Source organism: Periplaneta americana, chromosome 16 (assembly GCF_040183065.1).
Source record: "Periplaneta americana isolate PAMFEO1 chromosome 16, P.americana_PAMFEO1_priV1, whole genome shotgun sequence".
NCBI classification, from domain to species: Eukaryota; Metazoa; Arthropoda; class Insecta; order Blattodea; family Blattidae; genus Periplaneta; species Periplaneta americana.
Window position 1 is genome coordinate 136,071,785 of NC_091132.1, and position 27,680 is coordinate 136,099,464.

Genomic DNA, 27,680 nt, shown 5'->3' on the forward strand with positions numbered 1-27,680 from the left:
CGACACTGGATTTCATCAGACGAAAGGTCACGAAATTTTACTTAAGGAACATTCAAAACCTGAAATTGCTAAAAACTGACTTTGCTAAAAACTGACTTGTGTTTCACCAGTAGGGCGACAATTTAGTGTTTTATACTTATTTCTACTAGGCTATTGGTCTCTTCCAGAACATAAATTTAGATACGATTTCATATCCTCTCAATACATCAATAACCTTGATATAACAATACAATTTTTCTAGTCCTCAAAAAGTTATTGCATGGAGGTTCGACTGAATGTCATTTTAAGGATGTTCAATTCGACAAAAGATAAGGATCTTGGAGCATAACTGAAATTAGATTAATATTATTCTACTGTATGTATGTTTTCCAGTTCAAGTGATTAACCAATTCCAAACCAAGAAACTTTGTGCTTACAGGTTCTTTGAGATCAGAACCATTTAATTTAATTTAATTTTGTAAGAGAACAGAGCACGACTATTACATGTACTAAATTTGATTACATTGCTTTTATCAACATTAAGTGCTACTTTATTTGGTTTAAACCAGGGGAGAACAAACTATGGTCCGTGAGCCAAATACATCCCTCTAATGTGTTCAATGCAGCCTTCAGGTTAAATAAGTTTTCAATGGCTTCTTTATTTTTGAAAATATACGAATTTTAAACAGAAGTTGGCAAGAGACAAAATTAACTGTAAATTAATGAGAATTTTCACTCTTTATTGTTTGTCAAAAATAACGTATGTAGAGATAGTTGATCCTTGCTGTATTGCTTGCATTCCATGCTACTTGCGGTTTGGTGATTGAGTTGTATTATACAGTAGAATTCCGATTATCCATCACCATATTAACTGATTGCCAGATTATCCGACTATCTTTCTTTCGCTCTTTTCTTTTCTTTCTTTTTTTGCTACAGACACATATATAGTCTATCTTCTTCATATGTATGAAGTACTACTATACGTTATATTAGTACCAGTACGTATTTTTTCTAGAGTGTGTTATTACAAACCTTGACACTTACAAAGTATGATCTGCTGTTTGAGTTGCCATACTATACAACTTCTATATAAAATATATTCCATGAGTGTCAAAAGAAAACGTATTGTGCTAAGAACCGAAAGAGAAACTGTGGCTCATCTCGCATCAAAGTACGAGATTGATGTTACAAACTGTGCGCGATTTAATAAAAATCAACAATAAAGTGTATAAAGTATGTAAATCTACAACATGAGACCTGTATTATTCCTATGTTTCCGCTGACAGCCATTACAAGGAATTTTCTTGCCCCTTAAAAACCCGTCGTTGACAACCAGACTTCAATGACTGAACTTCTGATTCACTACCTAGCGTGTTAAACACAAAAGCACGGAAGAAATTAAGAAATGCAAATATTCACTTAATTTACGAAAATATTTTACGGTACGGATTATCCGATTTTTTCGATGAAACATTCAGTCCACCCCCTTCATTATCATGGATAATAGAGGTTCTACTGTATTTCCAATCTGACACCTCTCCCCTTGAAGCATTTCACCACAATGCCAAACCAACTTCTCTGTTAACACACAACTTCTAGTTCACTCGCTTGCATGCAAACATTGTCTTGTATTCATGTTGTAACTGTATTATAATAGCCTATCTGATTTGCAAACAATACCCAGTGTTTGTAGAAAACGAAAAATTGACTCGGAATGTCAAGTGTTAAAAAGATGAGTGGTTGTGGAAGTATTTATTTCACATCATACAATAATAAGCATGTTTATCTTGTAGCCTATGTTTTTTAAACATGATTAAAAAAATAAATATATATATTTTTTTAGATGTGTATGATTATTTGCATTGTTCTGAAAAGGAGTTTATAACTTTAACCTTATTCTTGAGTTCATGACAATGTAGGCTTATAATGTGCGTTTTCAGATGTTTAAAAATGAATTTAGAAAAATTAACAATAAAGGCACTTAATATTTTAGGAGAAAAATTCGCTCTGGCGCCGGGGATCGAACCCGGGTCCTTGGTTCTACGTACCAAGCGCTCTGACCACTGAGCTATGCCGAATTAAATCCACAGCACCGGATCAAACTTTCCTCCTTCGATGTTTCCCTTTGTGGCCTGACTCCAAGTTAGGCATATATGTTGACGTATATGTCCAATGTCAACTGCCATTATACTAGGACCGCACTCAACTGAGTGACTTGTTGGCCAGGAATCCGCCGTTATTATGCACTGCTAGCTCAGTGGTCAGAGTGCTTGATACGTAGAACCAAGGACCCTGGTTCGATCCCCGGCACCGGAGCGAATTTTTCTCCTAAAATATTAAGTGTCAATATTACAGATAAATTCTGTAGGACAAATTAATATATCTATAATAACAATAAAGGCCTTGGCCTGCAAATATTGGTTTTTAATTTGGCCCTTCTGTAAATAAGTTTGTCCAGCTCTGCTCTAAACCATTAATTCTTTAGATTTAACACTGTACATTTTAGAAGTGTTTATAAAGTGATCTTATTGTTTGAGATAATCAGATTTCTATTGTCTGCAAGTAAGATTGTGTGGGATAAATTTTTTATGGTTGATGTTAAATCATTAATGTAAACTAGAACAGTAATGGACCTGAAATTTATTCCTGGGGAACTTCATGATTAATATTTTAAAATTCTGAGTGAGTAACGTGGTGACTGATATATTTTATTTCCACTTGTTTCCTATTTAATAAGTAAGATGTAAGCCAACCTAAGATCTCGTACATCTACCTCCATGCCCCCCCAAACGCCTTCATGGTGTCTATAGGGGATACCTACCTATTTTCCTACCTAGTATTAGAAATCGGTGGTTTGTTAAGGTCACTAATCATCCCTTTAAAAGCTTTTCTAGTCCTGTATGGCCTCACAAGGTATATTAATGTTGGTATTCAGAAAGGATCATTCTTTGAATATTTATGATCTTAACAGCATGCATGCTACAGTTCTCTGCTTTCATATTAAGTAGGTCTATAGATCTTCTTCTTCTTTTTCTTCTTCTTCCCTTCAAGTATTAGGCCAAATGACCTGTTACGATCTCACAGTTGAATTTTCAATCTAGCGCTTCTTTGGACGACTGAGAGATCTCTTCCCGTTTGGACGATAGTGGAGCATGACTTTTGGGATTCTATCTCTATGCATGCGATGCAGATGATTTATCCAGTTGTTCTGATAATGTTTTATGTGATTAATTACAGGTTCTAGTTGTAATTCTTCCATTACATCTTCATTGCGTTTGTGATCCCATTTCATATATCTCGCTGTATATCTCATAAATTTCATTTCATTAGCCGTTATTCTGCTTTCGTCTTTCTTCCTCAATGCCCGTGCCTCACTGCCGTAACAAAGTACAGGTCTCGGCAAGGTCTTGTAAAGGCAAATTCGAGTATGCCTTTGTACTAAGGAAGGTTTCATAATGGTGTTAATTATCCCCATTGTTTTGGTGTATTTAGAAATTTTCTGTGAAATGTCTACTTTATCGAAAAAAGATAATGTGTATCCGAGATATGTAAAATAATTTATCCTTTCTAATATTTTTGAATCTAAACATATTTTGCTAGGCACAGGGTATTTTCCGCAGAATGCCATAATTTTAGTTTTTTCTTTATTGATTTTCATATCATAGTTAATTCCAATTTTGTTAAAATTAAAAATTGAACGTTGTAATTCATGTTCTGAGGATGCCACCAGAGCTAAATCGTCTGCAAAAAGTAATGAATCTAGTTGTAAATATCTATTGAGTTGTATATATCCATGAGGCAATTGTTTCCATTCTCAAATTATTTGATTCATATATATATCAATTTCATATTGTGGTATGCCGATAAGCTATTAATATTTGACTATATTTATTTATTTACTGTGCTCCTTTGCTTATCTTAAAAAGTTAATAATTTACATTAACGTTTTCGATACATGTGTATCATCTTCAGACACATAGCAGCATAGCAACATATATCTATGATGTTCACATCAATCTATTGACCAAAATCGAATGAAATGCTTTAATAATACACATCGTTAATAATTATAGACATGTTAGTGATATAAACAGTACTCGGTTTTAGTTCGTTGTTAAAATCAAGATCAACAAAAGCAGCCCCATCTAACGATGTTAAAAACTGGCACACACAGCCAACAAGTGCTCAGTGGTAGAGCACTGGTACGTTCAACCAGAGGTCCCGGGATCGATAGCTGGCCCCGGAACAATTTTTCCTTGAAATTATTCAAATCTGCTTTACAGGGAGCTTCACCTGAAAGACTAGATTTGCATAATATATACGTTACTGTATACGTTAACAGAAAACCACATTTCCAAGTCACACAGAGATTGTGTGCACTCGTTGTGGGTCTCTGGCGTTTCGTCAGCCCACGCGAGTTGTGTGGATATAAAGGGAAAAGTTGAGACGGTGTCGGGTGGAGTGCCCGGGTAGCTCAGTGGTAGAGCGCTGGTATGTTCAACCAGAGGTCCCGGGATCGATACCAGGCCCCGGAACAATTTTTCCTTGAAATTATTCAAATCTGCTTTACAGGGAGCTTCACCTGAAAGACTAGATTTGCATAATATATACGTTACTGTGTACATTAACAGAAAACCACATTTCCAAGTCACACAGAGATTGTGTGCACTCGTTGTGGGTCTCTGGCGTTTCGTCAGCCCACGCGAGTTGTGTGGATATAAAGGGAAAAGTTGAGACGGTGTCGGGTGGAGTTCCTGGGTAGCTCAGTGGTAGAGCGCTGGTATGTTCAACCAGAGGTCCCGGGATCGATACCCGTCCCCGGAACAATTTTTCCTTGAAATTATTCAAGTGCTTACAGTGTTTTAAAGTGTCCTAAAACGTTTTTATATTCTTCTGATTATTATATCACTTTTAAATAATTTTAAATTTTTTAAATTGTACTACATGGACTGCGAATGATTTTAATTCTATGTAACATGTGAATTGTAAACCAAATTAGGTTAAGTTAGAGCAATTCACCTTAGCAAGATCCGAAAATCATAATAAGTTTCATACCATCAGGCAAGATTTTCATCATAAATGTTTATTTAACACTCTACATCTGAAGATGATACACATGTATCGAAAACGTTAATGTAAATTATTAACTTTTTAAGATAAGCAAAGGTGGCACAGTAAATAAATAAATATAGTCATATATATATGATAAATAGCAATGGTGAAAGGCCGCAGCCTTGTCTTACTCCTGTATGAATTTCTGTCCAATGCGATAATTTATTGTCACACCTTACTGCAATTAGATTTTTCCCTTCATATTATTCAAATCTGCTTTACAGGGAGCCTTACCTGAAAAACTAGATTTGCATAATATATACATACGTCACTGTGTACGTTAACAGAAAACCACAATTCCAAGTCACACAGAGATTGTGTGCACTCGATGTGGGTCTCTGGCGCTTCGTCAGCCCACGCGAGTTGTGTGGATATAAAGGGAAAAGTTGAGACGGTGTCGGGTGGAGTTCCCGGGTAGCTCAGTTGGCAGAGCACTGGTACGTTCAACCAGAGGTCCCGGGATCGATACTCGGCCCCGGAACAATTTTTCCCTTGAAATTATTCAAATCTGCTTAACACGGAGCTTTACCTGAAAAACTAGATTTGCATGCTTGCTATAAGTTGTTGTGGAACATGGTCTGCGGCTAATACATTTAATAATTTATATATCTATAGATATATCTCTTATAGTGCTGATTGGTGATTATGAAGGATATAATGAAGCAACACAATATTAGGCAAGCAACTTTTAGGCTGTGACTTGGGCAAATTTGTGATATTTGATCAAATTGCACTTGTCCCGGCCTGATGGTCCTTGTGCTATTCATATAATTCAGATGGACAGCAAAATGGAATGACGTAATAAAATAGTGTTTCCACTCACGATTTCTATAGTAGTAAGTGATTCATGTTTGTAATGCCGTGTATGAATTTTTTTCTGTAATAATTTAAGTTACAGCTTAGCCTACATGAGTTGTTACTCTTTTTCTTACATTTCAACTGTCATAGATATGTTTTACGTCAGATTTGATTTCAAGTCTCAGCTGAATAGTATATGCAATGATTAGAATATAGCTCTTGCTGTATATTGAAGACATGGTCCTGTGTCTGGATCCTGCCTGGCATGGATGTTTGTCAGTTGTCATTATGATGACTTAATATATATTGTGCTAGTCCTATGTTACTGATGTTTTACTGATCGTTCAGTATCAGGTTGAAAGAAACTTAAAAGTGAACATAGGAAATACCTTGCTAGGGTTTTGAAGACAATGGAAAAAGAAAAGAATGGTTAAGTTCCAGAAATTTAAGGAGCCAGTTACAGACTCGGCTAAGTAATTATTGGTTATTTTCTCTGATTTACCATTTGGTGTCAGCAAAATAATAGGCCTACTGATGAAATTTTATATTACTTGATAAATACTTGTAATATTTCAACAATCACTGATAATGAAACAAATTAAAGCCTCTATTTTCCCAGGAGTTTAAGGAAATAAAATATTTTCTTTCTTAAATCTGTCTTGCACTGAGGTCTGATCAAGTTCTGCCTGCCAATAAATTTTGCTTTCAGTTTAATTAATTAAGACAGCGTTTCTGAAACTTTTTTGAAGTGGGGACCACTTTTTTAAGTCAGAACAGTTCCGCGGACCACTTTACTCTTCTTCACTTTGAAAGAAAATTTATCATTTTTGTAGCATATTTTAATACCAGTATACTTATATTTTAAAATAGAATTAATTAATTAAAATAATTAAATTAATTGTTTATTTGTATTAACTAATTAAGCTAATGTTAATAGAAGAAAATTCATTTTTGTTTCCGTAATAATTCAAGGCTATTAGAGTTTGGATAATCTTTAACTTATTAACTAAAAAAAAATAAATAAATGTTGATACATTAATGAGATGGATGAGCCTGCCCATTCTTGCACAGTTGTTCTATATTTGGACGTATGCTGGTAAGCTTAAGTCTGAGATTGTCACATACATCAAGTAGATTTTGGTAGCCTACTTTGTTTTTATTAGAGTTAGTGATGAAAACCCTTTCTCACACAGATACGTAGAAGCAAACCGAATTATAATCTCTAAAGCACCATTGTACAGTTCACTTATGATGAGGCCGGAAATTAACCATACCTTCCGCTTGGAATTCCATTTTAAGTCCGGTCTCATTTGAGAGTTCAATTAACTGTTCTATTTCACTCAATGAAAGTTCGTTAGTTTCAATATCGCAATGAAAGTGATCACGAACCCATGGAAATTCGTCATATTTACTTGGAAAATAAGTTTCAAATTGTGACCTCAGAGTTGTATGGCGAGAAACACCACGTTCATAGTGCTTTAAATCCCTCTTTTGTTGCTAAGAGTAAAGTGGGAAGTGGGTAGAGGAGTAGGGTAAGAAATTTCATAAAATATTAGTACTAGGAGAAAAAGTGAAAGGCTATTGCCATGTGTCATTTCCAAACTCTGAGATTTTCAGCTATAGAGTGATACACAATTCGTTTGAATTTTATTTTTTCTTCTGCCTTTTTTGAAGGACCACAAGTGCAGACCTCGAGGACCACAGGTAGTCCGCGGACCATAGTTTGAGAAACGCTGAATTAAGAGATTTAAGAAATATCAGTGGTGAGGCAGCAATGGAAGCTCTGGAAGTAGACCTAGTCCTTCCATTTAGTTCATAAAAAATACAGCTTTGTTTAATATTATTTCTGTTTATTTTGTGTTTTAATTCTGTAATGCTTATGCTTGTCAAATCTACTCTCATAGTAGAACTCTGCACTTTCGTCATCTTATCCGTCTTTCAACAATTCACTAGCAACCTAATACAGGGTCAGGCACTGAAATATGAAAGACTTTCAGGCCAAATAATAGATATGCATGAGCAGTGATAGTTGTTGAAGGGGTTATAGGCTTGAAGAGAAGATTTGGGGGATTGGTTGACAACACTCTACAATCAAAATGGATTATTGGAGTATACAGCATCGTGTTGCTTGCGTGGAGTGGTTTATTGAAACTAATCTTTTACGGTACAGTGCTCACCGCTTATTATGATCGCTTTGGAATGCTACTAATCTCATAACATTAACCGATTGATAACAGCACTGATGGAAGTGAGGCAGTATGCTCTGGTATGGAATACTGCTACTGGTTTCTATAGCCAGAAAACATACCATTAGTGAAAAAATCATACCGTCACTGAAAGAATGTGATCCTCAAAAATTTGTTTATACATTCCTTCACAGCAAAAAGTATTGTTTGCTTCGTAGATCTAAAGCACAGTCTTCTGAAACTGTATTCAACGTGTATTTAGACACATTTATTTGACAAGTCAACCCCTGGAATGCTACAGTGATAGCATTTCAAGTATAGAAGACTGTGATCTGTAGCTTGTGGTCGCCATTGCCAATTTAGTGACTGGGTAGCATACCACCTCTGGTTTTTTTCCCATTTACCTCACTGGATAACAGTGTAGTTGTTTTTAATTCTCAGTATAAATCTGAAAGACAGTATTATTCTACCAGTACTTGAAAAATCATCTATTATTATATTGCCTTTTCTTTCACCACGTATATTTGCACAAACACAAAATTGTCAATTGGTCCTTTGCAGTTTTACATCCTTTATCACTTTCATTCTTGAACAGATATGTGTGCTCAGGCAAGGCACGATAATGAAGTCTAGTTTCATCTGCATTATAAACACAATTAGAAGGAATTTCTTAAGTACTTTTCGGCCACTTCTCCTTGTATCCATTTTCTGCCACTGAGAAATCTGCTTCCTTCATGATGTTTTCCCATTTTTTCCATTGATAGAGTCATCCTTCTATTACTACAAAATCGTCTTTTCCCATTTTCTTAGCAAGTTTCTTTAATTTTTGTCTCACGAGGGGTCCATCAACACAAGCATATTTTTCACGAACATTGGTAAACCGTAATTTTAAAGCTGACTTCACCTGACTGTCTTCCCCACCACAATTCTTCTTACAGTTTATGTTTCCGTTTGCCTTTGGCAATCTCAGCATATTGTCTCGGTTTTTAACAGCTTGCACAAAAGTGGCTGTGAAATTTGTAATTGCTCTGCTTCATTTCGTTGACTCATTTCCAGTTATTTGTCATATTGTTCAATAATTGAATGTTTATTTTTAATGTCTATATTTTTAAGTTTATTTTTCTTACTTATCGTAGTTTCACTGCAACAATATGGCCTTCGTAAATCAAAGCTGAAGCTGAACTGTTGCTAAGTTTGGTTTTACAGCTGTTAGCACATAATTTAAAAAAAACAAAGCTACTATAGCCTTCAAGATTTTTAAGATGTAAGGAGGAGGCGAATGCCACTGCATTGTGTTTCAATCACCTCTATCTCTATCCCTTTCTTGAAAGTTTGTGCAGTCCAGACAATGTATGTTTTTTCGGTGGAGAGGGAACCCACAACTGGTGATTGTCCTTGACAGATTGTAATGTTGACCATAGACATGTGTCACAGTAATGCATTTTTGATAAGTACTCAGGGGCGAAATTCTTAAATTGACAAAAAAAAAGTGATAACATAACGGAATCATTGATTACAATAAACAAACTTTTTGCAATGTTTTAGTATCTCCATATGGGATTTCATAAAAGTGATAACTAGAGAGCGGAATTTTAGGCCCTAAAAAGTGGCATTTTACGCCTAAAATAGGCTCTTAAATTCTTTTATTTAGGCTCTATAAAATAAAAAATAGACTTTTTTGTTTGTTAAAGAATGTCACTAATATAAGATTCAACATTTATTTAATGCAGAGTAGTTCCATAGTATCTAACTTAAGAATGTATGTCATTTTTGGAATGATTTCCTGGAATTTGTATGCTATGTTCTGGAATCACCCATTTCCATGGAGGAATTTCGTTCACAACTGGAATTTTAGCAATGAGTGTGTCTGTGATATAGATTACATTTCTTCTTTTTTTATTTTATAGAAATTACACAGGATATCATCTGACAGTTTGAAGAACATCTGAGATCTGGATGGGGCTTGCAATTTTTAATGTATTTTTAGATCCTTTTGTAATATATAGTGTCTGAGTGGTTGAATATTACATTCAATTTCTAGGGCAACAGTTGAATACTTCACATATATGGTAAAGACTACAAAGAATGTACAAGAATGCTCTAAATATTTAATTGGCCTATTAGTATTATGCCTGAAGAATACGCACCCTTGCATGTACCAAAATAAACAAAATAATAAGATTAGTTTAATTCAGAGAGTACAGTATTATACTTAACATACAAAGGTTGGATAAAAAGTAATGGCAACAGTTCGATATTTCTGATATGGTTTTATTCACAGGGGTACAACATTTACGTACTTTCAATATAGTCTCCCCTTTATTTATCACCTTTTTCCAAATGTTTGGAAGGTGGCGTACACCATCAGCACGTCCATCTTTGTTGATGTTCCATATTGACCGCCCTATAGCACAGATAAGTTCATCTTTGGTATTGTACCGGGTCCCTTGCAGTGATTCTTTCACTTTGGTGAAAAGATCGTAATCGCATGGACTCATATCGGGTGAGTACGGTGAATGTTCCAGAATCTCCCATTGCCAGCGGCACAAGAGATCCTTGACAGCAGCAGTGGTGTGACTCCTTTCTTTGTCATGAAGAATGGAGTTCTGTACCACCAAGTATCGTCGTTTTCTCCTGAGTGCTGGATGAAGCTGGTTCTGCAGGAACCTACAGTAGTAGTCTGCGTTTACTGTCTACCTTGGAGAAATAGCGTGGTGCAGTATTATCCTATTAATGTCATATGCCACAATGAACATCACCTTCCAAGCACTTTGTGTAGGGTGCACTTTCTTTGGATGAGGAGAACCTAGATGCTTCCATTCATTTGATTGGCATTTCAAGTTTGGTTCATACGAGTGAGTCCAGGTTTCGTCCAACTGGTCCAACAAAGCACTATCCCTATGAAAGTCAACGTTCTACACACTGTAGTAGATTGACAGAGTACTGTCGCTGCTGCCTGCACTAACTCATCTAACAGTCCTAGTTCATGTTCATACAGCTCTCGAACGCACCATCATCATGTGACAGCAGTGTTGCCATAACTTTTTATCCAACCCTTGTATAAAGACTACAAAAAATTCCATGAGATTACACTACGTGTGTGTCTGTGCTATGAGATGTGAAATATCAAGACATACAGATTTACAAAGTAGAGAATAAGAATCACCGGTACATAAACAATGCTAGCACAACAAGATTACAGTATGCTGGCATCTCAAATAGTAACATCAATCATCAGACTTGCTGAACACTATTATCATTGCAACTATTAATAATAACTAAATAATATCAGTAACATTATTATTATTATTATTATTATTATTATTATTATTATTATTATTATTATTATTACTCAGAATTAAACTGGCTCTGTTTAAGGATTACTGTAACCATTCTTTTATATGGTTCTGAATTCCAGCACTGTAGAAGTGGACCATTTATGTTTATGAACATCAAAAAAGCTATATTAGAAATAGCAAAAAATAATCTAAGATCAGCATAGATCTCCTTGTACAAAACTTAGGCACCCATACATCATATGGCTTCGTGTGGGCAAAATTTTCTCTTCCCCCATACAATTCACTAAAAAAAATTAGGTTCCCATACACTGTATGGTCCCATATGGTTCCCATGACAGCACTGCTTATACCACTAAAAGAATGGCTATGGCAGATGCTGTAAAGGTAAGGACGGAAAATGTCCAGAACTTGTCCTGTTTTTTTGTTATAAGCATTTTGTTTACATTACTGTGACAACACAATACTCTAGTATTGTCGCCTTTCTGCAGAAGAGAAGAATGAATGTGCTTCAGTCATCTTGCTAATATTAGATTTATAATGATTTTGGTTTCCTTTACAGCTAGTTTAAGTATAACATTTATTTATAAAAGGTAAAGAGGTTGCAGGACATTTAGACCTGTAACACACTACAGCAAGAAATATGTAATGCGTTTGTCAAGCTATGAAAAATGCTTTCCTTTAGTACAGAGTAATGCTCAAAATACGACATAGCTACATTGGTCAGCTAGCGATTTTTTGAAAACATAGTTATCCACCATCTGTGTTTCCTGCTCCCACAGGTAACCTAACTAATTGTAGCTTATAAAATTTATATTACGTGAATGAAATTGAACAGTTAATAGAAAGTGAGATGTTAAAATTTATGTAACTTTATTTGTATCAGTGCATATCAAACCCAAAGACCTTGTATGGTATTATTTACCATCTGCATGACGTAATTAAATTCGTGTTTTAATTGTCTATACAGAAATGGCTCCATTGTGTAGCAACTTATTTCTCGATGTGATGTGAAGACGTTAGGTTAAGCTAAGTTCTGTCCACACATTACAAAGTTCATAGCTCTCGCTATAGTGTGTTACGGGCCTAAGGCTCCCACAGTTTGACTGTCGGTATTAATGACAGTAGGGATGTCAGTCCTACATGCCCGTCACCTTTACCCCCAGGAAATACCTCTTTTCTGTTAGAGGCTTAGTGGAACCCAGAGTCATAGTGTGGCTGGAAAGATTAGATCAGTGGTGGAAATTCGTGACTCCATTGGGAGTCAAACCTGTGACCTTCCGGCTTTAAAGTGATATGCCTTAACTGCAGCACTATTGTCCCACTTTACCCTTTACTGCTTAGCTTCTTGAGCAGGCACTCCACACTACGGTCATATATAATCTGGTGAAACATGACTAACTGGGACCGGTTTGCATAGGAACTATCTGTACACACTGTTACCCAGAAGGCTAATGTTTTAACTTCACATGCTGTAGACATAGGTTCAAATCCAGTTAGCTCAAGTGGAATTTATGATGGACAGAAATAGTATTCAGGCAATTTTTCCCTATGTACTCCCATTTCCTCTGCCACCATTCTATTACTCCATAATCTATTATAATTTTTATCACTGATGCGGAAATTAGTGAGAAGTTATTGTTTTTTGTCGCCTTTTTTTAAAATTCCTGTGGTAAATGTTCCAAGAAAAAGTTAACTGCAGTAGAACCTCTATTATCCGTAGTAATGATGAGAGTGGACTGGACGGATAATCGAAAAAATCAGATAATCCGTAGCATAAAATATTTTTATAAATTAAGTCATATTACAGTTTTGTAATTTCCTCCGTAATGTTACGTTTAACATGCTAGATAGTGAACCAGAAGTTCACTAATTTAAGTCTGGTTGTCAATGATAGGTTTATAAGTGCCAAGAAAATTCCTTGTAATGTTTGTTCGCAGAAAGATAGGAATAGTAGAAGCACATTCTAGTATATACAGTCACGAAGTTCAATATGTAGGGAATATGCATGCATAGATAGTTGCTAACCACTAGGATCGCTACTATCGCCTCATCACATACAATGTGAAACAGTACCGACACAGTCTCTTGTTCCTAGTACCCTCATCAACACAAGCTTCGTGACTGTATATACTAGACTGTAATAGAAGTCTCAGGTTGTAGATTTACATACTTTATACACTTTATCCTTGTCTTTCATTAAATCGCGCACAGTTTTAACACGAATCTCTATTCTGATGCGAAATGAGCCACGGTTTCTCTTTTCCCAAAGCTCTCAATTATTTGCATTTTTATTTCGATACTTAGCAAAACACTTTTGACATCTGTGGAAGATATTTTGCATTGAAAATATAAAGTACGGGCACTCGAACAATAGGACAAGGACTAAATGCTGCACGGGTTTGCTATAAATTGTGCGGAAGTTCTTGGGACCATTTCTTTGAAGGCAGGTAGTGATTATTTTAAAAGTTGGGAAAAACACCTTCAAGTAACTGTTCTTATTGCCGGCAGTAGTACTATATTAAGGGTAAAGGCTTGTAATAATACACTGTAGAAAAAATAAGTAATAATATAAGGTATAGTACTACTTTTTTACCGCAGCAAAGAAAGAAAGAAAGAAAAGAGCGAGAGACAGTTGGATAATCTGGCAATTGGTTAATAGGGTGACTGATAACACCGTTCTGCATTTCAGAACTTATTTTCTGTTGTTTTCAATCTGATAGGCGATTCTAAACGGATTTTTTGTGCTGAATTCGAAAATAACCTCCATTTTCCCCCATCACATCAGGTTTTCAGACAATTCATGAATAACTAGAAATGAAATTATAGCTTTGTGAAACATCATAAAAATTATTTTCAACAAGAATTTTATGAGAAAAACTAGGCCACAATTTGCTATTTGCTACTAATATCATTAATTAATAATTATAAACACTTTCATAACCTTACCTCAATATTGCACTTCAAATTTTCTCCTCTTTGATCTCCTCGCATGTTGTACAGAGCAGTCCCTTTTTAACATCCAGCAATAGTCCGCAATGTTTCCATTATGAAACAAAACACCTTTAAGACTTTTCTGAGAAGAATCTATGAAGAACCTCCACTCTTTGGAATTATAGTTTATTTTATAAAATTTTAAGATGGCAAGGATGTCTTGGAAATACACTAAATTTTCTTCTTCAGCAAAAAAAGGGACAAGTTCCTTCTGACGATGCCAGTACCATGAAAAATATGTACCTTCAGCCAATACTTTCTTTTCTTTTAACCTAGAACCTAATAGTTCTGCTGATTATTTAGGCAAATTTAAATCCCTCACTAAATCATTAAGCTCATTTTGATTAAAACATCTATCATCACCAGTATTGCCTGGTTCATAAGTATGATCCACTGGAGATTCAGTTTCAGTGCTTCTGGATCCAGATGGCATTGTATCTGATTCAGGGGGTAGCGGAACGGGAATATCAGGACCATGAGGTATGGGCCAAATGGCAGAGGGAATGTTAGGATATAGAATATATTTCTTGTTTTTAGCAGTATATCCAGCTACCTTAACTGTACAAAAATAACAATTGTCTCCATAATTTGTAGGTTCCCTCCAAATCATAGAGATACCAAAGGGCAATGACTTCCTTTTTCCATTTTTTCAACGCCTCAACTCTTCAACACAATTACGACATACTTTATGGGGGCACCAGGATTTGTCCTGGTCTCCTAACTTAATGCCAAAATATTGAAAGTAAGTATTTTTTACAAAAGTTGTTATATTCTGTCTCTGTTTTACTAACATATATGACCAACCCACATATATAGCAAAACAAATTTGAATCATTTACACAACCACATTTCGACATTTCTATGAAACAACACTATTATTTTGTACTCTCGAGAAAAATGAGAACTTACACACTTCATTTTTACACGACAACCAACAACACAAAACTGAACCTCTAATTTTAAAACAACTTTTCAAAGGGGATAGGTTTATTATCTCGGTAAGGAAATCTGTAGCCTCATAAGCTGGATTGCACTTCCATAAATAAATATATATACAGGGACCCTATGTCATTTCTCTAATTCATTGTTAGTTTTAATAGCAATCTCTAAGAGTAAATATTTCCTTCATAATTTTTTATGACCTGAGACACTAAACATTTCAACTTCCTGTTTATAGATAACGTTGGGTGCAGACAGATAAAAATCTCCAAGAATAAACAACGGACGTCTTAACCTCGTCGGTTCATTTTAAGGGGAAGGGTATAATTTTGTACATCCCCTAAGGGCGGATACAGTCAGTAGATTTTAATAAATATCAAATACAAACATAATGGAATATATTATGATACATTTTAAGTAATAAAGTTTAAATTATAAGCTGTCGTGCCTTTTTAACAAACGACAAGCACACTGTAATATTACTATATTACGAAAAATATTGAAAACATAAAATTTTGAATTGTAAAAAATTCTGACGTAGTACGCGAAAACGGATTTCATTTTTGGAATCGGTGTGAAATTGTGAATCAGAAACGCTAATTTATTTCAAAACAACAAAATCCATGCAGAACGGTGATAACTGAGGTTCTACTGTATAAGAAATCCCGGAAGATAATGTTGACTTCTTGAGTGTTTGAATATTACATAATGAAATGAGATACTGTAAACTTAATCCCTTTTTTTTTTCTGTATCTAGTGCCGAGAAGTTTGAAGAATTGTTTGGTGAAGTTCTTGAGGGACGATTGTCACGAGCAAGACGTATTCACAAAATATGGCAGGATACTCTATTGGAACAAATGGTAAACGATTTTGATGAGGTTATTGCAGATGAGAAGCTGGATGATCATCTAAAGAAGCGAGAAAAAATGATTGAAGACTGTCAAGAGGATAAATGTACAATAGCATGGTAATAATAAAGATACCAGGGTTGTTTGAAAAGTCTATAGCCTTACATATAAATTAAACTTGGATTATTCTGAAACAGTCTTTATTTATCAACAGTAATCTCACTAGAGGTTTTGATTTATCTAGAGAAAATCAAAACTCGAGTGGGATTTAATTGACTATTACACGATTAGAAGAAAGTATATAAAGATTGGAAGTAACGAAGTACTCCAATACAATAAAATATTAATTGACTTACGAAAATACAACTGTCTTCAAATGTATTGTTGTACCATCTCAACATTACAAATATTACGCTAGATGGCAGTAGTGTGTTATGATTAGCTATTTTCTTGTTATCAGTTGTGGCAACTATGGAATCTTCATTGAAATCTGTGGACGGTTACTAGTCAAGAAGGCTTTGTTGATTCAGTTTCATTTTTATTAAAAGAGTTGCATTCAACTTCAATTATCCGGATCCCAGTAATCAATGTCACTTGACAGATGATTTTCAATAAATCTTAGTATATTAAACAATCTCTGATACGTGACTATCCATAATATCATATAGCAGAAGCTATAACATAACCTAAATAATATAAATAAGTGTTAGAAAAGTTTTAATTAGGGATGATGAAATAAACAAGAAAAGTTTTAATTAACGATGATGAAAAAAAATAAACATCAATAATTTTAAAAGGAACATTATTGAATGTACAATTTTCAAATTCGAATATTTTAGTGATTAGTTGTTCAGTTGATGTTATATTGGACGTGTGTGTAAAAGAAGTGGAACTCGTTGATGTACATGGTGTATTCCTCAACTTATTCAGGATTTCAGAATGGTGCTCTTCATTTATTTGTAAATAGGATTTCAGGGAAGATGCATAGCTATGACCAGTGATCTTTATTAATTATTGTTCTTGAATGCCAATGCAAGTCATATTTGAAAGTGCTGTGCATCGACTGTAATTTTCTGTTTTTGACGTCCAGACCTGTGCAGTTTGAAATGTTGGCAAACAAAGAAACAAATGCTAGGGTATTGATAAAAATAAACAAATGCTAGGGACGCGATAAAATTAAACAAATGCTAGGGAGCGATAAAATTGTGCGATAAGCAGTCATTATTGGTTGAAAGACGTCCTTTCTTACCGTTTTATTGGTCAAAAGTAGTATGACATAGTAAAAGTGTAATGGTCAACATAATCCTCCTCTGAGATTCACACACATGGTCCACTGCTGCTGCAATGCTGCTATACCATCCTTATACACAGATTCCTTGAGGTCTGTAAAAAAAGTCTTCTGCTGTTGTGATAACCTCTTCATTTAACGAAAATTTTTTCCCAGTCAAGTGAGTTTTGAGCTTTGAGAAAAGAAAGAAGTCTGAGGATGTGATATCTGGTGAATAGGGGATGTGTGGCAACAATTCAAACTGTAGTTCATGTAGTTTAGCAGCCACGATTGCACACGTATGAGCAGGTACATTATCATGATGAAACAGCACTTTCTTCTTGGCCTTACCGGCCTCTTCTCACGAATTTTCCCTTTCAGTTGCTGCAGGAGATTTGAATAATATTCTCCCCTTAGGATCCTAGAACACGAATGTCATGACTTTCCCAGCTTATTGAACAGCTTTTGCTTTCTTTGGAGGCACAGAATCACTGTGCTTCCATTGTTTCAACTGCTGTTTTGTCTCTGGTATGTAGTAGTGGATCCAGGTTTCATCATTGGTCACAAACTACCTAAAAAATAAGGAAAACACTGGAGCGCATTCTCCCAGTGTAGGATCTGTATCTGCTTTAATTTCTCTTGGACTCGTTCCTTTTTTTTATGAAATATTTAATGATAGCACAAACCTCGATATTTTCCATTTTTGCCATTCTGTTTGGCATACGAACTTCAAAATTAAACTACGCAAAATGTAGTCAACAGAAAATTATAATTTTTTGTACTTGAGCTATTGTGAAATGACTGCTAACAATGGCGGCATTGTTGACACATTTTCAGTGTCATCTATGTGTCAGGGCACGAACTTTTCAAATGTACCTCATAGATGTATTCTTTGCATTAACCCTCATTGTAAATTATTTTTTAATTTCACAATATTGGCGAAATGCTAAATTTTATGTACCGTAACAGAATTAATGTCGCAAATGTAACATAACATTTAATTTCTGTTATATGTACATTGATGCCGATTTAATTTTAAGCATAGAGGCAGGAAGGGTTGCATGAGTTATCAGGTGGTATACGTATTTCTCCTTATGTGATACTCAGATACTACACTTAGCTTTAATTTTTTATTATTTTTTACGTGTTTCCACTCGTGTTTATGTTAGCACACTCTCACACAACAGCATAATAATTATTAAACTCAATCCAATACTGCCACCATACTCTTTTAACAGTCTAAACAGATCTCCAGATTGTCACCGATAAACACAGCATGAATCGACGAAATTGTAATGAAGTGATTCCATCACACTTTCCAGTAACAATTAAGATGCAGATATATTTGCTCTCTCCTTCTGTGTTCCTTCAGACAGTATTATTACATACTACATTAAACATTGTCATACTTACTTACTTACTGGCTTTTAAGGAACCCGGAGGTTCATTGCCGCCCTCACATAAGCCCTCCATTGGTCCCTATCCTGAGCAAGATTAATCCAGTCTCTATCATCATATCCCACCTCCCTCAAATCCATTTTAATATTATCTTCCCATCTACGTCTCGGCTTCCCCAATGTCTTTTTCCCTCCGGCCTTCCAACTAACACTCTATATGCATTTCTGGATTCGCCCATATGTGCTACATGCCCTGCCCATCTCAATTGTCAAAGTATTCTATTTTTATTCTCTATCATCATATCCCACCTCCCTCAAATCCATTTTAATATTATATTCCCATCTACGTCTCGGATTCCCCAATGTCTTTTTCCCTCCGGCCTTCCAACTAACACTCTATATGCATTTCTGGATTCGCCCATATGTGCTACATGCCCTGCCCATCTCAATTGTCAAAGTATTCTATTTTTATTCTAACTATTTTACTGTTCTCATCTTTTTAAATATATGTACAACTCTATTGTGCGCGGTAAAAGGGCATAAGCCATAAATTGCAGTTTTCAGTAAAGTAAAAGCAAAGTTCGAAATGAGGACCAATATCATTATGGGCTGGAAATCTGATGCTCTGCATCATTATGGAAAAGAATAGACATATGACCTTTCTGTCATCTGAAGAAGTACATTTTTTGTATTCACATGGAGATCATAACTCAAAACCATCAATTTCTGACTTACGCCCTTTTCACCATGCACCAGAAGATTTTGTTCACTTGTTTTCATACTTCATTTTGTTGGTCCCCATATGATGGTGATAATGTAGGCTTACTGTCTAGTACTCATTCAGCTTATCCTGAACAACCTTTGCAGCTGAAATTAACAACAAAGAGGATTTGTAAGAACTCCGGGAACATTTATTAATTCTTCACTGGTTAACAGCTGTCTTCAACACTCTAAATTAAAGAAGAAAGATTGTTGTATCAGGTTTTTGGACGTTTCCAAAGTGTTTGATAATATTGGACATCAACAAATTGAACAGTCTATTAATTCGACCTCTGTTCCTCAGGAAATGAAATCCCTAATAAAATCTCTCTTAACTAATAACTCTGTCTTCATTGAATTAGATGTAGCTACCTGTACAAAAGACATCCCCGTTCGTAGAGGAGTTTGCCCATTCTGTTCAATCTGGCTATTGATTTCATTTTTAAGGAATTAAATGATCCTGAATATGCCTCTCAATTTGGTTACCAACTTAGTCCATACTGCCAGAGCTTAACAGCTCTAGGATTTGCTGACGATATTGCCCTCATATCAAATAATATTGAATCAGCTATGTTTCTAATTGACACTACTAATCAATACTTACAGCGAACAGGCCTACAACTTAATGCCTCTAAATCCAAAGCCATTGTTATAGAAAAAGGAAATCTAAAAACATCTGACATTACAACGATAAGTGGTTTGAATATAGTGTCAACAAATAGCAATGACACCATTAAATATTTAGGGGTCACATATAAAGATGAAATCATTTTAGCTGAGAAAGGCATTATGAATAAATTACATACTAGTATATCCAAACTAGTACATTCAACACTTCTCAAACCAGATCAAAAGATAAATATAATAGATAGATAGATAGATAGGTAGGTAGGTAGGTAGGTAGATAGATAGATTTATTTGTTCCATAATATTCTTACATTTGCTTTATAGCATAGAATAAAGAACATGTCCAATTCTTACGTTTAACAATAAAATGCAATACATATAAAATGCAAATATGAAATATGTACAGAATTAATACCTTAATAACAATAATATTTTATACAATGTAATATGTTTACCATTTAATAGTATTATAATATTTACACAGTACTGTGAAATGTCAAGAATTCATCTACAGAATAGAAAGTGTGAGATATTAAGTAATTTTTTAGTTTTGTCTTAAATAATGCAGGGTTTTGGCTATGATTCTTAATGTCTTCAGGAAGACTACCAATATATATGGCCAAGTCTGATTTATCCTCTACAAGGTGCTCCATTATCAAAGCTCAAACATAGTTTTTTTGCTTGATATTGATAAATTGATAAGAAGTGCTGTCAAGGAAATAATTGGATTGCCAATCAATAGCCCAGATAGTATGCTTTATAGTTCCAGAAAAGTTCGTGGTCTGAGCATTATGAAAGCTTCGTGGGAAGCATTCTTGCAACATAATTAATGTATGCAAACTGTTAGATTCCGTTGATGATCCTCTTCTTGCGACTACAAGAAATGTTGCACAAGAAATAAGAGCCAGTATACAACACCTTGGTTTCCCTTCCGAGGAACAGCCTAATGTGCGGAATCTACGGAAGAAACTACGAAATCAACAGTTTGAAGAATGGAAAAAACTTAACCACCGTGGTAAAGGTGTTTTGCATTTTTCAGAATGGTCGAAGTCAAATTCCTGGATATCAACCAAGAAAGGCCTTTCCACCTCTCAATGGACTAATGCTATAAAAATGAATTGCAATATCATCGCAGTACATAGTGTCCCTGGTAGGAGCCAAGAATCCCTTTGCCACCATTGCAACGAGTACGAAACCTTTCCGTATGTTCTTGGTTTCTGCAGAAAAGGGGAACTGTTGCAGAACAATCGTCATCACTGGGTTAGAAGCCGAATTGCTGAATGTCTCAAGAAGTCTGGAAAGTTTGATATTTATGAAGAAGTACATTGTATTTCATCCACTGGCTCCACCAAACGTGCCGACATCATAACAATTGATAACAATCAAAAGATTGGCTTCATAATCGATCCCACTATAAGATTTGAGGGTGCCGAATTCCAACCACAAGAAGTAGATCTGGAAAAGAAAAGACATTATGAACCCTGCTTTCCTTATCTGGAAGAGAAATACCGCATACCCGTTTGTCGCTGGGAAGTAATTGGCTTGCTCTTTGGTGCAAGGGGCACTATATCAAGATTTTGTATCAATTTCTTTCATTGTTTCCATATCGATCTTTTGGAACTTCAAGATATAGCCATTAATGTTTTAAGGCATTCCTTGTTAATTGTAAATAACCATCTGTACAGCTCTATATATGAAAAATAAATTATTCATGTCGAGGATAGCTGCCCCCCAAAAATAAATTAAATTAAAATAGGCTAAAATAAAAATAAAATTTAAATTTAAAATAGAATATTGTTGATCTACAATTAATTTAGTTGCTGTTACCTCTCGGTACCCCTTTTTCAAAGGCAGCTATCCTTTTTGGATTCTTCTCTCTAACTTTCTTCTTTAAAATACTTTAATGGTTTCATAAAAAAATTTGTTTCTGTTGGACAGGAGACCACCAGGGAACCCAAAAGAACACGTCAGATCTCATGAGATGGAGAAGAAAATAAAAAGAAAGCAAGAACTAGAAGCACTTGTGAAAAGAAAGGAAGAAGAATTAGGGTTATTGATGGAAAAAGTGTCTATTGGACGCAGGCACTCACAAAAATTTGACAGCCACTTAAATTCAGAAATAGATAAATTTCATTCTCTGCAACAACAGGAAAAGACCATGAATGAGTCATTAGACTGCCAAATTCAACAGAGTTTCAAAGAAAGCACACATTTTTTTAATTTTTCATAATACTAGAATTAAGTTACCAATAGAAAAAATTGTCTTTACACGATGAAACTCAAAAATATACACTGCAAAACATTACATCTAAAAAGTGAACACCTGTTAGTAAATGTGTTTTAGCATCAGGAAATCCCAGTTACTAACTTCTGTTGTTATTCAGAATACGATTGTGTGTGTGAAGTCCATGTGATAGACATTGGTGAGAAAGCATTACTACTATTACAAACATTCCTTCCAATGTTGAGATTATAAAATATCGTCATTATGCTCTTTGAACATAAGACTGACATTATTTTAGTATTTTCTATGACATTCTACATATACTGTGTCATCTGTAATAATTGCAGTGAGTGATTTCATTGTGAAAGTTTTCCAGTTTCTCCATAATGTGAGAGTTCTTTCGTACACGTTACCCTTTTAGTTTTATCCGTGATAAGAGTTGAGATTTGTGGTCCTCTAGGCTATAAACAATTTGTTTTTTTCAGAGACCAAATATATTGTGTAATGCATGGATGCTCAACTTTGTGAAGGTCAATATCTTTATAAATGTTCTTTTGAAACTTCCATGAACACCTTATTAATTTATGATTTGTTAATGTCATTTTGGCCTGTAATGACTTATTATTCATAATAAAAATATAATATACATAAATGTCTTAGTGATTAGTGATTTGACTGTGACATTTCTGCAAGAAGCGTGAAAACTGGTAAGTCTCCAAAAATAGAATTTCAAGGAGGAAAAAAAAGTTCAGAGTACTCTCCTAAATCGTGAAATTAATTTTGGAAAATTAAAATCCTGGATACATAATTACATCCACATACGATCTTTTAAAAGAAAACCTTTGCAATTGTCTACTACTAAAGGTTCTTAACTTAAAATGACTTACACATTTTTTCCAGTCCATTGTTGACTCTTATAGACAGTGCTATAATTGAAAAAAAATTTTTACTGGGACTTGGCTATTTGAGAAGTCCCCAAATTGCTTCATCAGTTGTTTCCTGTATTATTTATACTGGAACTGTGGAACTTGAATATTATTTTTACTGGAACTGCATTCCGGCCTAACTACAGCACTGCTAATAAGAACTTGTATAATAATTAATAATAATTTATTTATTTAATCTGGCAGAGCTAAGGCCAGTAGGCCTTCTCTTCCGCCCAGCCAGACTCTAATTCTAATAGAATACAATTGGTTACATAGTTACTACATTAATATCTAGACCATAAAACAACATGAAAGTAAATAATGACAGTTGGATAAGTAATGGTTTTTTTTTATATATATATATATCTCCAATGCCACCAGGTTGTCTTTTCGACATTTCTGGTCTTCTCTCCTGGCCGTGGCTTAGTTGTAACCCACTTCTGAGGTTGGGGCGCCTGGAAGGCAGAGTTACATTACCCCGATGATGTGATAGGATTATTATGATAATGTGGTGCCAGGAGAGGTCTTAAACTAAACTTAACCTAAATTCCAGACCATGGACGAACACAGGAATAATCCCCTTTAAGGAAAAATTCCTGTGCTCTAACTGGGAATCGAACCCGGGACCTCATGAACTATAGCCAGAAGCTCTGACCACTAGACCATGAGGCTGGTCGGATAAGTAATGTTAGTGTGACAATAATAAACATTGGTAAGAAATAGTGATAATAATAATAATAATAATAATAATAATAATAATGAGATAATTTAAATATTTATTCTGTGATATATATATATATATATATATATATATATATATATAACCATTAAACATTCATAAACCTGAAACAGCTATTATTGTTAACAAGAATTGTTAGAAAAGTATTTCATTAGTCTATTCTTAAATTGGTTTGATGTCTGACAGTCCCTGACATTACTTGGTAGGGAATTCCAAAGCCGAGGAACAGCCACAGTGAAAGAAGATGAATATGAGGATGTTCGGTGGGAGGGAATGGATAATATTGAGGAATGTTGTGATCGTGTGTCTAGGTTATGATGGGTGGATAAATTTTGAAAACGAGATGCAAGATAGTCAGGAGTGGAGAAATGCAATATGTGAAAGAGAAGGGAAAGACAGTGAATTTTTCTATGATCTTCTAGACGGAGCCAGGACAACATTTCGAGGGATGGTGTTACGTGATCAGCCTGGTGAATATTGCAGACGAAACGGACGCACATGTTATGAACACATTGCAGTCTCTGCGCCAAAGTAACGCTTAGGTCAGTAAACAGAATATCACTGTAATCAAAGTGGGGCATCACGAGTGTTTGCACTAACATTAAAGAAAGAACCAAGTTCATTAAGTTATATTTCCCGAACAGGCAGTAGTACAAGATTGCAACCATGACACATGTATTTGACTGATGTAGCAGTTTTGTTCTCTTTCCTAGAAGTGTTCAATATGACCACCACCCGCAGCACAGACCACATCATGGTGATAGGCGAATTCCTCCCAAACACGTTGCAGCATATCATGATCCACTGAGTTGATCACACGTGTTATTCGCTCTGTAAGGTCATCCAAAGTAGTGGGTAATGGCGGAACATAAACATTGTTCTTGACGTATCCCCACAGGAAGAAGTCGCAAGGAGTGAGGCCTGGGGATCTTGGAGGACATGCAGAGAGAGCACGATCCTGAGCACTCCTGCGACCAATCCACCGTTGAGGCACTGTTCCATTCAAAAATGTTCGCACTGGTAAGCTCCAATGGGGTGGTGCTCTATCTTGCTGGAAAACGAAGTCACATGAGTGCGTTTGCAGCAAAGGGAAGAGCAAGGTTCGTAACATTTCGAGATAACTTTGTTCTGTGACAGTGTCGTTCTGGAAGAAGAAAGGGCCATAAACCCTGATGTTACTGCACAGAGCACATTCACCTTAGGGGAAGCTTGTTTGTGCTCAATTGTTTCACGTGGGTGTTCTGTTCCCCAAACCCGAACGTTGTGACGATTGAGATGGCCATTGATGTGGAAGGTTGCTTCGTCACTAAAAATTATTCATGAAATGATATCATCACCTTCCATGTCCAGCATCGCAGCACAGAATTCTATCCATTTCCCCTTGTCGGTATGTGTCAGTGCCTGAACCAGCTACAGTCTATAACAGTTTCATGTTTAGACATCTTTTCAGAACATGCCAGACAGTGGAACCGCTCATCTGAAGCTCATGGCTAGCTTGAGATAAGGACTTCCATGGGCTCCGCTGAAATGCCTCTTGGATTCTCCCCACTTTTTCTTCTGAAGTTTGCCAGGGCTTTTTCCCTTGCACAAACATTCACTGTCCTTAAACCGTCGGATGTTCTTGGAGAGGGACTGTACTGCACATTGTTAAATCTCCTACGGAATGCACGTTGCACTGTGACTACAGAATTGGTCCTCGCAAACTCAAGAACACAACGGTTTTTGCCATTCTGAGATTCACGCGGCAAATGCTGTGAGCAGCAGGTCGAGTTGGGTCAGGAGGAGGGGACACGACAGAGGACTCTACCGGGTAACTATTCGAAACTTGAAAATATGCTCTTTGAAATGACATGCGACTTGTTCCGCTGCATTGCTTGCATACTGCGAAATAAAGCTTTGAAATCGGTTCATTCTTTTTGAAAAACCCCATACAAAAAAAATCATCATTTATGTATATACTTAATGATAAATTTACTTATCTTATGAGGTTGTGGCACCTGGAAGGCGGAGTTACATTACCCCGATGATGTGATAGGATGATTATGATAATGTGGTGCCAGGAGAGGTCTTAAATCTAAACTTAACCTAAATTCCAGACCATGGACGAACACCGGAATAATCCCCTTTAAGGAAAAATTCCTGTGCTCTAACCTGGAATCGAACCCGGGACCTTATGAACTATAGCCAGAAGCTCTGATCACTAGACCATGAGGCTGGTCATATTGATTAATATAGTATAAGAGAACTATATAACAAATTGAAAACTTAAAATTAAATATAAAAGAATCCGGGACTCTAAGGAAATGTAAATTATATTAAAACCAAATTATGCATTATTGTTTGTTTTATTTATTTATTTATTTATTTATACATTGATTGATTCACCTCAAAATTTGTGCTTCAGTGGCTGAACATGATAATATCTTTGAAAAATATTGGAGTGCAAGAGGTCAAATGACTTTATTGTCAAACGTCTGGCATTAGAAAACAACATCATCATTGATTGATTCATTCATTTATTCTGGTGAAATTAAGACCATCAGGTCTTCTCTTCTACAGCATCATAAATACATATGCAATGCTCCACTCTCGAGAGAAGCTGCAACCATGATTTTGAAAGATGGTTAGGGCGTTTGTCACTAACAACCAGAAGTCTAAAGATGAAAATATTAAAACGTTGTTGGACACCAGATGGAAATACGACTTTTCAGAAGATGCTATCCAGTCGAAAAGAAACTCCAAACACGAGTGACTGAAGACCTATACTCCTTGGCTTGCATATTCAAAATGTCTAAAACGAACATTGTGTTTGTACTGCATTCTTTTTGCTTCTGGATTAGTGCAAGGTGTTGTGATTCCTTGATCATTAAACCATTCACATGCTATCAAATCATCCAAGAAGCCTGTAAAAACCACATCTCGAATCAGTGGCACAAAGCAGTAGTAGGTGCAAAGAATTTTTCTTAGAAAATAATCTGTGAATCTTGTTGATTTCTGGTCACGAAAAAATACTTACTTACTTATTTACAAATGGCTTTTAAGGAACCCGAAGATTCATTGCCGCCCTCACATAAGCCCACTATCGGTCCCTATCCTGTGCAAGATTATCCAGTCTCTATCATCATATCCCACCTCCCTCAAATCCATTTTAATATTATCCTCCCATCTATGTCTCGGCCACCCTAAAGGTCTTTTTCCCTCCTGTCTCCCAACTAACACTCTATAGGCATTTCTGGATTCGCCCATACGTGCTACATGCCCTACCCATCTCAAACGTCTGGATTTAATGTTCCTAATTATGTCAAGTGAAGAATACAATGCGTGCAGTTCTGCGTTGTGTAACTTTCTCCATTCTCCTGTAACTTCATCCCGCTTAGCCCCAAATATTTTCCTATTTCTCAAACACCCTTAACCTATGTTCCTCTCTCAGAGTGAGAGTCCAAGTTTCACAACCATACAGAACAACCGGTAATATAACTGTTTTATAAATTCTAACTTTCACATTTTTTGATAGCAGACTAGATGATAAAAGCTTCTCAACCGAATAATAACAGGCATTTCCCATATTTATTCTGCGTTTAATTTCCTC

General features: G+C 35.5%; 1 protein-coding gene across 1 annotated transcript in view; it reads left to right on the plus strand.

Moving 5' to 3' along the window:
* LOC138691240 (polyamine-modulated factor 1-like) overlaps positions 1-23,078 on the plus strand; it is a 36,570-nt gene extending 13,492 nt beyond the window's left edge. The window contains exons 2-3 of the mRNA XM_069813049.1: positions 16,062-16,271; positions 22,141-23,078. Coding sequence (XP_069669150.1) covers positions 16,062-16,271; positions 22,141-22,432 — 502 coding nt within the window. The 3' untranslated portion in view covers positions 22,433-23,078. The remainder of the gene's footprint in view (positions 1-16,061; positions 16,272-22,140) is intronic.
* Positions 23,079-27,680: the final 4,602 nt, after the last annotated feature.